Below are 13,261 nucleotides of genomic sequence, written 5' to 3'. Positions count from 1 at the left end.
TCGGCGGCGCGGCTCCGGGACCGGACTCCATGGCTGGGCCTGTGTTCGATCCCTCTGGAGCTAATGGTGTCCAGTAGCCTAAGAAGCCAATCCATCCTGCACGCAGGTGAGTTCACTTCTTCTCCCCTAAGTCCCTCGATGCAGTGAGCCTGTTGCCAGCAGGACTCACTGAAAATAAAAAACCTAATAACTTTTTCCAAGCAGCCCTTTAGGAGAGCCACCTAGATTGCACCCTGCTCGGACGGGCACAAAAACCTAACTGAGGCTTGGAGGAGGGTCATAGGGGGAGGAGCCAGTGCACACCACCTGATCCTAAAGCTTTTATTTTTGTGCCCTGTCTCCTGCGGAGCCGCTAATCCCATGGTCCTGACGGAGTCCCCAGCATCCACTAGGACGTCAGAGAAAAAGGTAGACACCATGACTTTTGCATTTTTGTGGTTTGTGTGGATAGATTGGTCATCTGGGACCCTCAATTGTAGAAAGGCATCCCCTCACCACGCTTCGGGCTCGGTGGCTCGCCACAAAGTTTATGTCCAACTCTATGCCGACATGGATAGCGAAGGTATGGAATAGTGCAAAAACATGTAAAAGAAAGAGAAAAAACCATGGTGTCCATCTTTTTTATGTTGACCATTTTCATGTCGACCTTTTGACCCTGTCGACCTAATGTCTGTCTAACACATGGGGGTAAATTTACTAAGGTGGGAGATTTTTAGAACTGGTGAGGTTGCCCATGGCAACCAATCAGATTCTACTTACCATTTATCTAGCTGCTTCTAGCAGATAATAGATATAATCTGATTGGTTGCTATGGGCAACATCACCAGTTCTAAAAATCTCCTGCCTTAGTAAATTTACCCCATGGGGTCTATATATTGACTGTCTAACTAGACACTGTCTATCAACTGGATACCGACAATAGCAGCCGTTGGGGAGTGTAAATTAACCCCCCCAAGCCACCCCCAGACCTCCCCCTGTATATCTGGGGGCTATCCTGGCTTTCAAAATGAAAGCCGCGATGGTCACAAAGTTTCCGATGTTCGCAATGTTCTTGACCGATGTTCGGAAATTCTTATATTTTTTTTTTATAAAAAAAATAATAATAATAAAAAAATAAATTATATATATATATATATATATATATATATATATAATAGATTTTTTTCAACTAAAATCATTTTGGATAGGTTTAAATTAATTTTCTTCACCTAATTCAATCATAAAAAAACTGACAATTTCGGAGCAGTTTTGAGGACAGAAATCGTCAGTTAAGTGGTCGATAGATAGCTAATGCTGGAATCACCATGAATGATGGTAATTACCTTTAATGCATACTTCTAGTACACTGTGGGGCAGATAGATTACCCTGGAGAAGGCATAAGGAAGTGATAAACCAGTGATATGTGCAAGGTGATAAAGGCAGCAGCCAATCAGATCTTAACTGTTAATTTACATATTGGAGCTGATTGGCTGGTGCCTTTATCACCTTGCACATATCACTGGTTTATCACTTCCTTATGCCTTCTCCAGGTTAATACATCTGCCGTGTGTTTGGGGGTTGCCCCAAGTAGGGAGTGCTGTGATAAATGCATCATTCTGTTCTGCACTTAAAGCAAACCAACAAAGCAATGACAGTTTTAAGGGCCCCGTTGCTTATCCTATATGTTCATTACTGGGACCCACAGAAGTGTCCATCATACAGGTTCAGTATGGATTACGGGCAGGTGGAATGCCGGCAGTAGGGTGAGCGCTAACAGTCCCCTTGCAGGCTCACTGCACTCGCCACGATGCGGGCTCGGAGGCACTTACCACAGAATCTATGGGTGTCGTGGACACCCTTGAGTGGAAATAGCCCTATTGCGCCGGGATTCCAGCAAATGGTAAATTAAAGCGCATCCCCATTACACAACTACAGCACAAAAATAGCAGGTGCCCATTTACAGATGGCGGGGGCTACTATTTATGTTAGATCTGTTTCATGGAAAAAAAAACAGGCACGGAAGAGCCGTCTACTAGTGACGGAATGCTCAGAGTGATGGTTATACTCTCATGTATATGATCATGCTGAGAAACTGCCCCAGCTGCAGTGCTGGGTATGCACAAGCTGGATACCATCGCACCAAGCAAATGAAATAACACACTTTCTTATTGTCATATGGCACCCAGCCCACGCATACTTTAACATATCGGGATGTAAGCTCTTCAAGTGCTTATGTGTACTTACTGGTTTATATCATAACACAGTGGGGTATTCGATTGTCCCACTAATTTTTCACTGAAAAACAAAATCCCTGATAACTGCAGTCATTGGGGGCAGCTGAATATCTGGGGGGGGGGGGGGGGGGCTCAATTAGCCACAGTAAATGACCAGGGCTACTTGAATATCGGCAATAGCATTAAAGTGCCTTAAGTGAGATCTTATAGGAATTGGTAGACAACAGCCGGGTTGGCATTGTGTGCACAGAAGGGATATAAGAAGACTAGAACAGATAAGAATATTGTTTCTACTTTGTATTGCACATCAGTGCTTCGTCAGTGACGGACAGCAGGGAAATATAGTACACAGAAACCAGGATCATACAAAGAAGAAGACAAAATGAGTGCGAATGTGAAAACAAAGAGGCCCTGATAACAATTACTACACTAGTTACATTGCATACAAAGTAGAATTTGAGCAGGAAATGATTTGAGAATACTAATTTATAAAAAGTGGAGTCAACAACAGTCAGAGGCAAATGTTGGCTGTAAAAGTGAATATAATCCCACAATGTATACAACGGGTGTGCACATTTAGGGACTCAGTTGGAGGCGGACGCATGCAAAATGTATATTTAAAATGCGTGACGCAAATGTGCAATTTCATGGTTATATTGTTGAGTTTCTACAAATTAATTTGGCCCCAATTCAAGAATATCTGCCATGCCTATTATTGCACAGTGATAAAGTACCAACCAATCAGCTCCTAACTGCCATGATACAGGCTGTGTTTGAAAAATGACAGCCAGGAACTGATTGGTTGGTACTTTATCACCGTGCTATTTATCACTCTCCAAGGCTTGATAAATCTGGGACCTAGTCTTTTAAATTTGTTTTGGGCTTAAGGATAAAAAGAAATAATAAAGAGGGGTGAAAGTTACTTTTAGATGAACTACGTATATTCGTTCAATTGGGATGCGGTCATGTAACCGCCGCTCGGGATCCCGGCAGTTACCATGCCAACGCTGGGATCCCAAGCAATTCATATGCTGGCAGGCACAATGCCGACCCAGAGGGACTATTCCCACACATGGGTGTCCACGACACCCATAGAGTGGGAATAGAACCTGTGGCACCACCACTGGTGTCCACGACACCCATAGAGTGGGAATAGAACCTGTGGAACACTCCCCCACCGGCATTCTGCTGCCGGATCCTGGGGTTGGGTATGCTGACCTCCGGGGTCCCGAGCGCCAGTCTCCCAGCCCCAACCCGTTCAAATGTGTCACATTGCATACCACAGTACAAATTATAAAACATCTTAAATATTATATGGAATTTAAAAAATATATGTAAGGAGTACCTGTTCGTGCCACAATAATTTTCTGTTTGAAGTGAGCTCGTGGAGCTGCTCATTCAGGCCACGTAAACGCATGCCTAGCACCTGTATATCACTAAGGCTTTTCCTTGGCCGATAACCACTTGAGTAAAATGTGCACTTGTTTATATTGTGAGTAGTCAAGCTCTGCTCATCTTCAGAAGCAGACTGCAAAACGGTTTCCTATTAATGGACAATATATAAAATGAATGTAAATTATAACATGGTGTTATAATTACAATTGTAATTTGTACACCATTTTACACATCACATGTATAATTACACAAGGAAAGAAAGTTATGCATGATTCATTCTATTAAGCTCAATTTTCATGTAATCACCACACAAGTCTATTCATCAACGATCATGTTGGAATGTCCCCTGACTGTAGATCTAAACACCTATTGCAGGCAATCCGTTTTCGGCGGATGAAAACGGCCGGATACTGCGATTAATGACCGATGGTCATTATAGCGGTATCCTATTACAGGCCATTTTCATCGGTCTGAAACGGACCCGCGATCGCCCAAAAACACATGCACCCAAAGCATACACCACGATAAGTGCCGGCATCGGGGGGGGGGGGGGGGTGGAGCTGCCGCATCAGGGCTAATAGGATAACCCCCAGCGATACAATTACCCACGGTCGATGACTGTGGGTAATTGGATACCCCCCTTAGAGTAGCTTAGTGGGATTGTACGGAGATGTAAAAGTGAATATGGAATAACTTCACAAAGGCCATTTCTTGTGATTTTGCCAATTTTTCTTTATAAAATGCCATAAAAAATATTATATACTGTAATTTAATCCAATATGGGGCTGAATTAAAGCCCTATTTGTTCTGAAAGCATTACTTGGGTTACATACACAGTTCAACTGTCATTGCTGTGACCATCACTCTTCTTCCTCTGGTGATCCTGGAGGTACGTGTCCTAAGTCTGTTTCCAGCAGTGACTTTGGTGGTTGATAATCCTTCAGACTTTCTATAGCTATACATGCTCCACATCATGTGCAACCACAAACCGTCCTCGGTTTTCTTTGCCTCATTCTTTCTATATTTGGGAATGGGAGTATATACAGTGCTGAGCCTGGACAGTGGTGATATATTTTTGCCAGACCCAGAAGTCACTCCCAATTCCTTTGTGCCAAGTCTGTAGCAGACACCAAGTGTATGGTATGAGGAGGATCAGCGACCACACTTGCCTGTGGGAACACCAACTGAGATGTTGAAGTGTTTAGTCCAGGCTATTGCAGAGCTCATACAGCTTAGCACACATACATAGGATAGGAGTGTAGACCCTCTCCTCCTTCGTCCTTACTACGGCAACCTCGTGGAACAAAATGTTCTCACATTTCTCAGTACCCTTCAGATTTTGAGCTCAAAATGTCTTTGACAAGCCAGCTTGGGCTCAATGCCTGGCAATGTCAGTGCAGGTATCTTCTTTGGAGAAGATTCTGACACTTGCCACCACATCTAGAGCAGAGTCATCTTTTACGGGTTCTACAGATTCTGTATTGGGCTGGAGGAGAAAGGTAAAGTGGTGGAAAGATCTGACACTGAGGATTCCTTGTATCATGATGAAGATTGCATAGAGACACAGGGTGTGGACGATTTATTGCGTGGAATCAGGTAGACACTACAGAACAAGGACAACAAGAAATAGCAGATAACAGAGTCCACTCTTCACTAACTTAAGGGATAGCATAGATTACAAAACAGAGGCCACAGGTGACAAGGTTTACAGTGTGGCAGCTTAACTGTGGGTCTATATGGCAGTGGAGAGGCTACTGGCAGAGGGTCTGGAATCTGACAAGTCAAAATCAGAATTGCTATATCTGGGGAAACAGCCACTGATATGGAGCAGATTGGGACTAGAATTCCAGCAAAAGCACACTGGGTCCTCTGACTTCAGATTTGAGAGCTGAGACATGGATTCCATACCCTGGTTAGGTCCACAGAATAAAATCCTTTCCCTGATCACAGAAAAATAAATGTATTTATACATGTTCATTTCCTAGACCGAAAGGCCCTGGTTTTGCTACGGTCATCTGTATGGGAAGATGGGAAGGTGAGGAATTTGACACTATGGAGTCATTTCTCTGCTCCTTAATGGAGGGTTACAATGAAGTAATGCATACAGGCCTGGGCAGCTATGCCTCTAGTTCTCTGATAAGCAAGCAGCATGATTGCCAAGCCACCCGCACTCCTGTAGTAGAAACCCGTAGGCTTCTGTTTTGATTCCACCACAGATGTCTGGGTAAGAGGCATCGTATGTCAGGGATACATCATAGATTTCCAGACAACCCTGACCAGGCTCATTTTCACCATGGTCTTTCCCAGCCAGAAGTTTTGCACTAAAAGGTAGCCATTCTGTCCTTTGTTTCAGCAGGAGTCCGGTACATATTCCAGTCCCAAAACAGCAGAAAGGATTGGGTTTTATTCTAACCTCTCACTCATCAGTAACTGGATGGTTTCTTTCAACCAGCAGCTGAGGGAGAAAGGGTGGTGGGGTAACAGGAACTAATAACCCATGCCCTTCTCTTGTCTGAGGGGCAAAATGGCATCCCTTGTGGAGCGCGCAGGGCTCAGCCATTCTCTCTATGGCCCTGCTATCAACCTATTCTGAACTGAAATTCTCATACATGCAATTGCAAGTTTAAGTTGGAATCTCTGAGGACAGCATGAATAGAATGAGCTGATTGCGTTCATGGTCTTTAAGAACGTGTTTTTTGCACGTTTCAATCTCAGAGAGACATCAGTCCTATGACTTTCATTTTTGGGCCTGCCCTTCGGCTGGCCACAATAGCCAGGGGTTCACAAACATCATGGAAGTAATGACTGGCCTTCTCAGCTCTATCAGGCTGACAGTCATCCCTTACCTGGACAACCTGCTGATCATACAAACTGCCTAATCTTGCTGAAAGTTCAGGTCCTGGAGATAGCACAGAGCTTAAGGGTCCCATACACTAGAACGATTATGCCTGATTTCAGCCCAATTCGGGACGATATGTCGGGTGAAATCGGGCATTTTGGAGGTGTATCTGATCCGATGCGCGGCCCCATGAGTGTCGGATCAGGCTCCCCTAGATCGCTAGTGCTGCACTCGTGATATGTCGGTTCCCGCAGGCATGGCTGGGATGGCATACGATATATCGCATGCAAAATGTACCAAATCGTATGGAATCGTATGGAACCACTCCCGGGAAGATCCCGGGAGAGTTCAAGGGAAATCGCCTCCGACTTCAGCCTCAGACATATCGTTGTAGTGTATGGGGCCCTTTAGACTTGTAGGGTTGGATCACAATTTACATACAATTCAACCTGATAATATTCCTGAGGCTACTGAGGCCCCAAAACCCCCCCTCCCCCACCACCACCAAAAGACAAACAAAACAAACAAGCCCTGTCCATAGCCCACAGTAACTCACCATCCCCTCTGGCTGCAGGCCAAAATCCTGGGATCCCACCGATCCCAGGATCGGCTTCCCAAGTGACACTGTACTTACCAAACTTGCACAGTTGTCAAAACTAACCTCCGAGTATTATATAATATTAATATAGGCCTGATTGAGAGACATACAGTAATGCTGCCACAGCTGCGTCTTTGTATACCGCTACTGTGCAAAAATCTGCAAATGTCAGATGCCAGTATTTGTATTGAGATGCCCACAGGCGGCATTGCAAATCCAAAGATGCACCGTCGCTTGTAGGTGCTTTGATAATTGAGTAACCCTATGGTTGTGCAGTGTGGCTGCAGGAAGTAATACCCGGGAGCCTCTGTTAATGCATACAGGATCGCTGATGTAGGCTGAGGCATGCCCGAAAGCAGTTGCAAGGGGATGTAGTCACCATCCCGGTGGTCACCATACCGACACCGGGATCCTGGCCGCCAGAGGGCCAAAGACTATTCCCACTCATGTGTGTCCACGACACTCATAGAGTGGGAAATAGTACCTGTGGCAAGCGCAGCGAGCCCGCACGGGGATTCGCTGCACTCGTTCCCCTGCCAGAATTCTGGCGCCCGGGATCCCAGCGTCGGTATGCTGACCGCCGGTCACCCATACCCAACGCGCAGCGACTAGCCAGTGTTTTTTCTGCCACTTGCCGTTACCTCACACAACATGTTTCCCGACTGTCAAACACTTTGCGAATAGAGCCTCACTGCGAGCGACATCGCTAAGGTATCTTGGCGTGTGCACAGTGCGACTTAGACACATGCGTAGGTTACAGATAATCACTCAACTACGTAAATATGGGCACTGCGTACGATTCTGAATCAGGCCCTATATTCCTTAAGTGCTATGAGGATTACTTAGTGTTTGCCTATGAAAACTTTCCTTTGTTAAGGGAGACCCCCCCCCCCCACCAACATTACTCCCTTCACAGGTGAAAAAGTTTAAAGACACCCGTCTCCTGAAAGAATTAGGCCCAGGTGACGAAGATAGAAAACTAATTCTGAAGTCTGAGAAGAGAGCGTTTGTAGAACCTTGAAGTGTTTATGTCTATATACTATGGCAAACACATGACCTGAAAGTGACTCACCATCCATCGCCAGTACACGGATTCTAGCTGTTTCCATTCCAAGTAGGCTTCTAAGTAAGAATTCTCTGATTCTATAGACTGCAGCAACTAGAGTGAAGGTAAGATGATATAATGAAGATATAGCAGCAATCAGGCCCCTTTATAAATATATTAGATGCACACCAATTTTTTTTTTTTATACAAATGAGTGTACAGTTAATAGGGCCTTATTTAATGGGTTGGGATAGTATTGAGGGGTGGTGGTGGGGACTTACCTAACCAACTATTGTCGCTGCCTCTTGGATGTTTTCCTCAAATGTGTCTGCAGCGTCACCACCACGCAATGTGGGATCAGCTCCAGCACCATTGCCCTTTGTAGCTGACATATTCAAAAGCTCAATGCAGGGCAACCCAGTACAATATCAGCAGCACAATACCTGACAAGAACCCCCTGTACAGTGTATCAGCACAAACAGGGAATTCAAGAGGTATATGGTGACTAAAAATCACAGAGAAAAATTCACACTGAGTATATCCTGTGAACTACCTATATTACATGATAACCCTAGCGCACCTAGCCCCCTCAGGTTATAGAATATAGGGATAGCAATCTGAGTGAGATACACAAAATGGAGGTCACACAGCAGCTATATGCACACACACAGAGTCACACTGTACAATGCAAACATTATGACATGCAATAAAACTGCACTGCACTAGCAATACAGAGTAGTACTATGTATAGCTATACACTCAATAGACATAACAATGCACAGTAAAGACTGGATGTATATCACAGGGTACTACTTGTACCAGAGAACCCTGACTAAATGCACTCCTTCTTTATGAACACTGTCAGCAGACATGTAGAATACTTAAGTGTCCTGTAAAATGCACAGCGCTGACATGCAGGCGGCTTTACAGAGGAGGATTTGCCCAAACAGTCCCAGGATCAGCTCAGCTTGCCCTAATGGCGCCCAAACGCTGACAGGGAGTAAAGGAGAGAGATGCAGCTCCAGGGCGGGAACATTTACGCTAAATGGCTGGGGCTGGGGGAGGGGCTACAGGTCAAAGCCTTATCCCCCTGCTGGACTTCACCACCAGGTACTGTGGGCTTAAATAAACGGTTTATGAGAGAAAACCGACCTGTGCCCTTGCCCTGGTGGTCTAGTGGGGTCCCTGTACTGCCACAGTGTCCAAGCCAGCGCGCGCGTGATCGCGATTTACAGCGGGTCCCGCCGGGGGGACCCACTTACCTCCTCCCTGAGTGCGGCCACGCGATCCAGGAAAACAGCGGTCGTGTGTGTGTGACTAATTGGAAGAAAACCGTAGCCTCCACTGTAGGTACCCGGCAACCAGGGCGCGGGAGTGTACAGCGCTGCTGGGACAGGTGATCGAGCTGCAGCAGGAGATGTCTGACTGACATCTAACACAGTCAGTGTCTCTGCTGCAGTCCTTGAAGTCTTCATTTTTCTTTAAAAGCTTCTTCTCAGGGCTGCTGGAGCAGCCCCCCCTGTTGTATGCCTGCACTGCATGGCACCAACTACAAAACTGAGCTCCTGTGCACGGAGGCGGGTTATATAGGAGGCGGCGCTAGGCATTCTGGGAACAGTCAAAGCTCTGAGCCTGTTGGTACCTCGGATCAAGATCTACCTGTGGAGCCCAGTGTACCCCGCATCAGAAAAGCAACTAAAATGCACATACAACCCAAAGTATACAGCTAAATGTAAAGTACATACAGATGCGTCCTCATACATGCATCCCCAATACACCACGCAGCGGGAGATGCCTGGCATGTGTGAGCTGTCGCAACATGGACGTTCAAGGGACTGTGCTGATTCATTTGATAGGAGACATCTTGCTTATTCTATATACGGAGTGGGTATGGTTCATAGGGTCAACCACACTTAGGTCGACAGTATCTAGGTTAACCACTATTGGTCGACAGTCGACACAAGCATTAGGTCGACATGAGGTTTTTGGGTTTTTTTTTCTTCAATTTTCGCCGTTCTGCGCGGCTAAACGTCCTGCTTTGGGCGTCCAAGCTACCGTTAGAATGCCCAGTGGCTAGTTTGCCCACAATTTTTCTTGCATCTCAGGAGGCTGCAAGGAAAAATTTATCCTCCGTGGCTAATGGGCGCCGAACGACAGAACAGGTGAATTGCTGCCATCGGGCGCCATCTCGTGGCGCTGTGAAAATAACAATGGAATTCCCCTCAACTCAAACTACGCTCCCTCCTCCCATATACATCTGCCTTTGACCAAGGGACCAATGCCTCTCCAAAATCCATTCTAGTGTTAGAATTATGAATCCACTTTTGTCATCTTCACATTTTTAATTCTCCTGGTTATGATTCATTATGATTACCTATTAGGAAAGTATATTATAAAATAATATGATTCATCATGATTACCTATTCAGCTCAGTATATTATAATACGCCTTATAAAGTGTTATACACGTAGGTTTATCAAGATTACCTATATATAACACTAAAGGAAACATTATTATGGAGATAGAATTAATGAGTCTCCTGAATGAGATTAACAACTGTAAGAAACCCAATCTAGGTACAAATTACCTGGAACGCATATGGTGAAATTTTGTTTAGATTTATTTGTCTTATAAACAATAAAGTACTGGCTTAATTATAAATGAATATTAATAGATTCTTGCTGTTAGAGGATTATAAATCTGATACATATACATTGGTAATTGCACTGACCCAGTATTATACTAAATGAATTACAAAGTATACCCCAATTAGAATCATCAGTAGGAATAACATAATGAGACCCTGGTGGTCATTCTGAGTTGTTCGCTCGCTAGCAGTTTTTAGCAGCCGTGCAAACGCTATGCCGCCGCCCACTGGGAGTGTATTTTAGCTTAGCAGAAGTGAGAACGAAGGGATTGCAGAGCGGCCACAAAAAAATGTTGTGCAGTTTCAGAGTAGCTCAATACCTACTCAGCGCTTGCGATCACTTCAGACTATTCTTTCCTGTTTTGACGTCACAAACACGCCCTGCGTTCGCCCAGCCACGCCTGCGTTTTTCCTGGCACGCCTGCGTTTTTCCGAACACTCCCTGAAAACGGTCAGTTGACACCCAGAAACGCCCACTTCATGTCAATCACTCTGCGGCAACCAGTGCGACTGAAATGCATCGCTAGACCTTGTGTGAAACTACACAGTTCGTTGTAATAGTACGACGCGCGTGCGCATTGCGCCGCATATGCATGCGCAGAAGTGCCGTTTTTTGCCTCATTGCTGCACAGCGAACGAATGCAGCTAGCGATCAACTCGGAATGACCCCCTCTGTCAATACAGAACATCCTCTGATAAGGGCATTCAGAGGTGGATGAAGTGTTCCAAAAATTGCAAACGGGAAGGATGCATGATTGACAGCCCGTGGGCGTCCGGGGACGGCGACACTGTGTTGGGGGTGATTGGACCAGAAAACGCAGGAGTGTCATGTTTCGGGCCTGGCCGATGACATCGCCTGCATTTCCATTGAATTGCAATAGCATTGCTTGGTGGCCCCACATGGCGGCCTTGCCCTGTCCTGAGCCGCCCCAGCATGCAATTTTAGTGGTCGCTGATATTGGTAAAATAGCAAAACCTGCGACTAACTCTAAATAACCCCCAATGTCCCGCACCTCTGGCTCCTCGCAGACTATTACATTTAGCCCAAAGTCTGACTCAAGACTTAAGGCGTCAGTAGTATACAGAGGAAAGAAGGGTGGAGGGGTCAGGATCGACTGTACCAAAGGGTCGGACTGGCCCACAGGGGTACCAGTGAAACCACTGGTAGGCCCCATTGCCTGAGGGCCCACTCCTTCCTCTAGGGAACAGGTTCCAGACTGTGCACTTGTATTATACACTAAGTAGATATGTTGCATTACACTGCACAAGGCTATTGTGCATTTCAAGCCTCTGTGGAGGCTGGCCATACCCCCTTTTAAGGCTAGCCACACCCCTAAGCATGGGCCCCTATTACTGCATTCCCCCGGTAGGCCCTTCATGCCCCAGTCCGACACTGTACACGGAAGGTCAAGAGTGACATTGCGTGGAAGTGGAAACAGGAGACTTTGCTCTCGCAGAAGGACAGAGGATTGTCAAGAGCAGGAAGATGCATAAAGATGTTGGGATTAGTCTATTCCTAATTAGCTCCTTTTAATGAAGCACCGTTCAGTTGTCTGCAGAGTGGGTTTATTAGATTAAAAAGATTTCTATGAGAATAGTACTCTGATGTGGATTATCCATTTTAAAAGTATAGTCTCCCAGCAGTATCCTACTGCAAAAGAACAGAAGAAAGCCGTAACAAGCACAAGTCTACTGTAAGACCTTGTATGATGGAGCCACTTTAAAAGTGGAGTGTTTTCTTCCGCACTCATTGTGCTGGATGATGTGTGGGAGTATTACAGCCAAGCAGCTATACGGCGGATGTTTGGCCTGTATATAGAACCGCAGGCAGACAGCATGCTACCTGCCCTTCAGGAGTATTTATATTACCCTTATTGACAGTCTGCTCTATTTAACGAGGATTAGAAAGTTATTTTTAAATTAACCCCCCCCCCCCAGATCTGGCGGTGCACCCCTGCGTGAGACTATCAATTATTACTGTTTTGTTTATTGCAATTTCGCTTTGGATGTTTTAATAAATGTGTTTTTTATTTAATATGTCTGAATAACTCAGCCTTGATTTACCAACTTTACTCTGTGTCTAAGATCTAGCCCTGATCTTGTGTCTTTCTCTGGGGGGGTATTCAATTAAGTGCCATTTTTATAACTGGTCGAAAAAAACTGCACTAATTCGACACAGGGTGTTCAATTGCGGCCCTGTTTTTTTAATCCATTTTGTCCAAAATTGTGACAAAAACGGGCGAAATCTGTGTGAATTTGCCAACACATATGTATCAGCGGCGAATTCGCAGATACACGTGGTTTTTTGCCAGTGCCAGATTTTTCGACTGGTCGAAAAAACGGCTTGGGCATTGATTAGGTTGAATGAAAATTCCACCTAAAAAAGGGCGAAAAGTGCAGTTTCTTCGACTGGTCGAAAAAACGGCACTAATTGAAACCCCCCCTATATGTGTGCACTTCTGACCAGTGTCGGAATGGGCATGAAGGGCCCACCGGGAAAATGCACTGGTAGGGGCCCATGAT

At 45.4% G+C, this 13,261-nt stretch overlaps 1 protein-coding gene across 4 annotated transcripts in view; it reads right to left on the bottom strand.

Annotated features, from left to right (window-relative positions):
* Positions 1–13,261, bottom strand: part of LOC134980479 (transmembrane protein 121) — a 154,042-nt gene that overhangs the window by 101,344 nt on the left and 39,437 nt on the right. For 3 of the 4 annotated variants that reach the window (XR_010190409.1, XR_010190410.1, XM_063947320.1), the window contains exons 6-7: positions 8,119–8,205; positions 3,560–3,757 (exon numbers count right to left, since the gene is read on the bottom strand). Coding sequence is in view for 2 of the 4 variants with exons in the window: in XM_063947320.1 (XP_063803390.1) it covers positions 3,560–3,757; positions 8,119–8,205 (285 nt within the window). In the remaining 2 variants the exon portion in view is untranslated. The remainder of the gene's footprint in view (positions 1–3,559; positions 3,758–8,118; positions 8,206–13,261) is intronic. The other variant, XM_063947321.1, reaches the window with a different exon arrangement.

Source organism: Pseudophryne corroboree, chromosome 12, assembly GCF_028390025.1.
Source record: "Pseudophryne corroboree isolate aPseCor3 chromosome 12, aPseCor3.hap2, whole genome shotgun sequence".
Lineage (NCBI taxonomy): Eukaryota > Metazoa > Chordata > Amphibia > Anura > Myobatrachidae > Pseudophryne > Pseudophryne corroboree.
The sequence above is the reverse complement of the archived record's forward strand: the minus strand, read 5'-3'. Positions and strand labels throughout refer to the sequence as shown.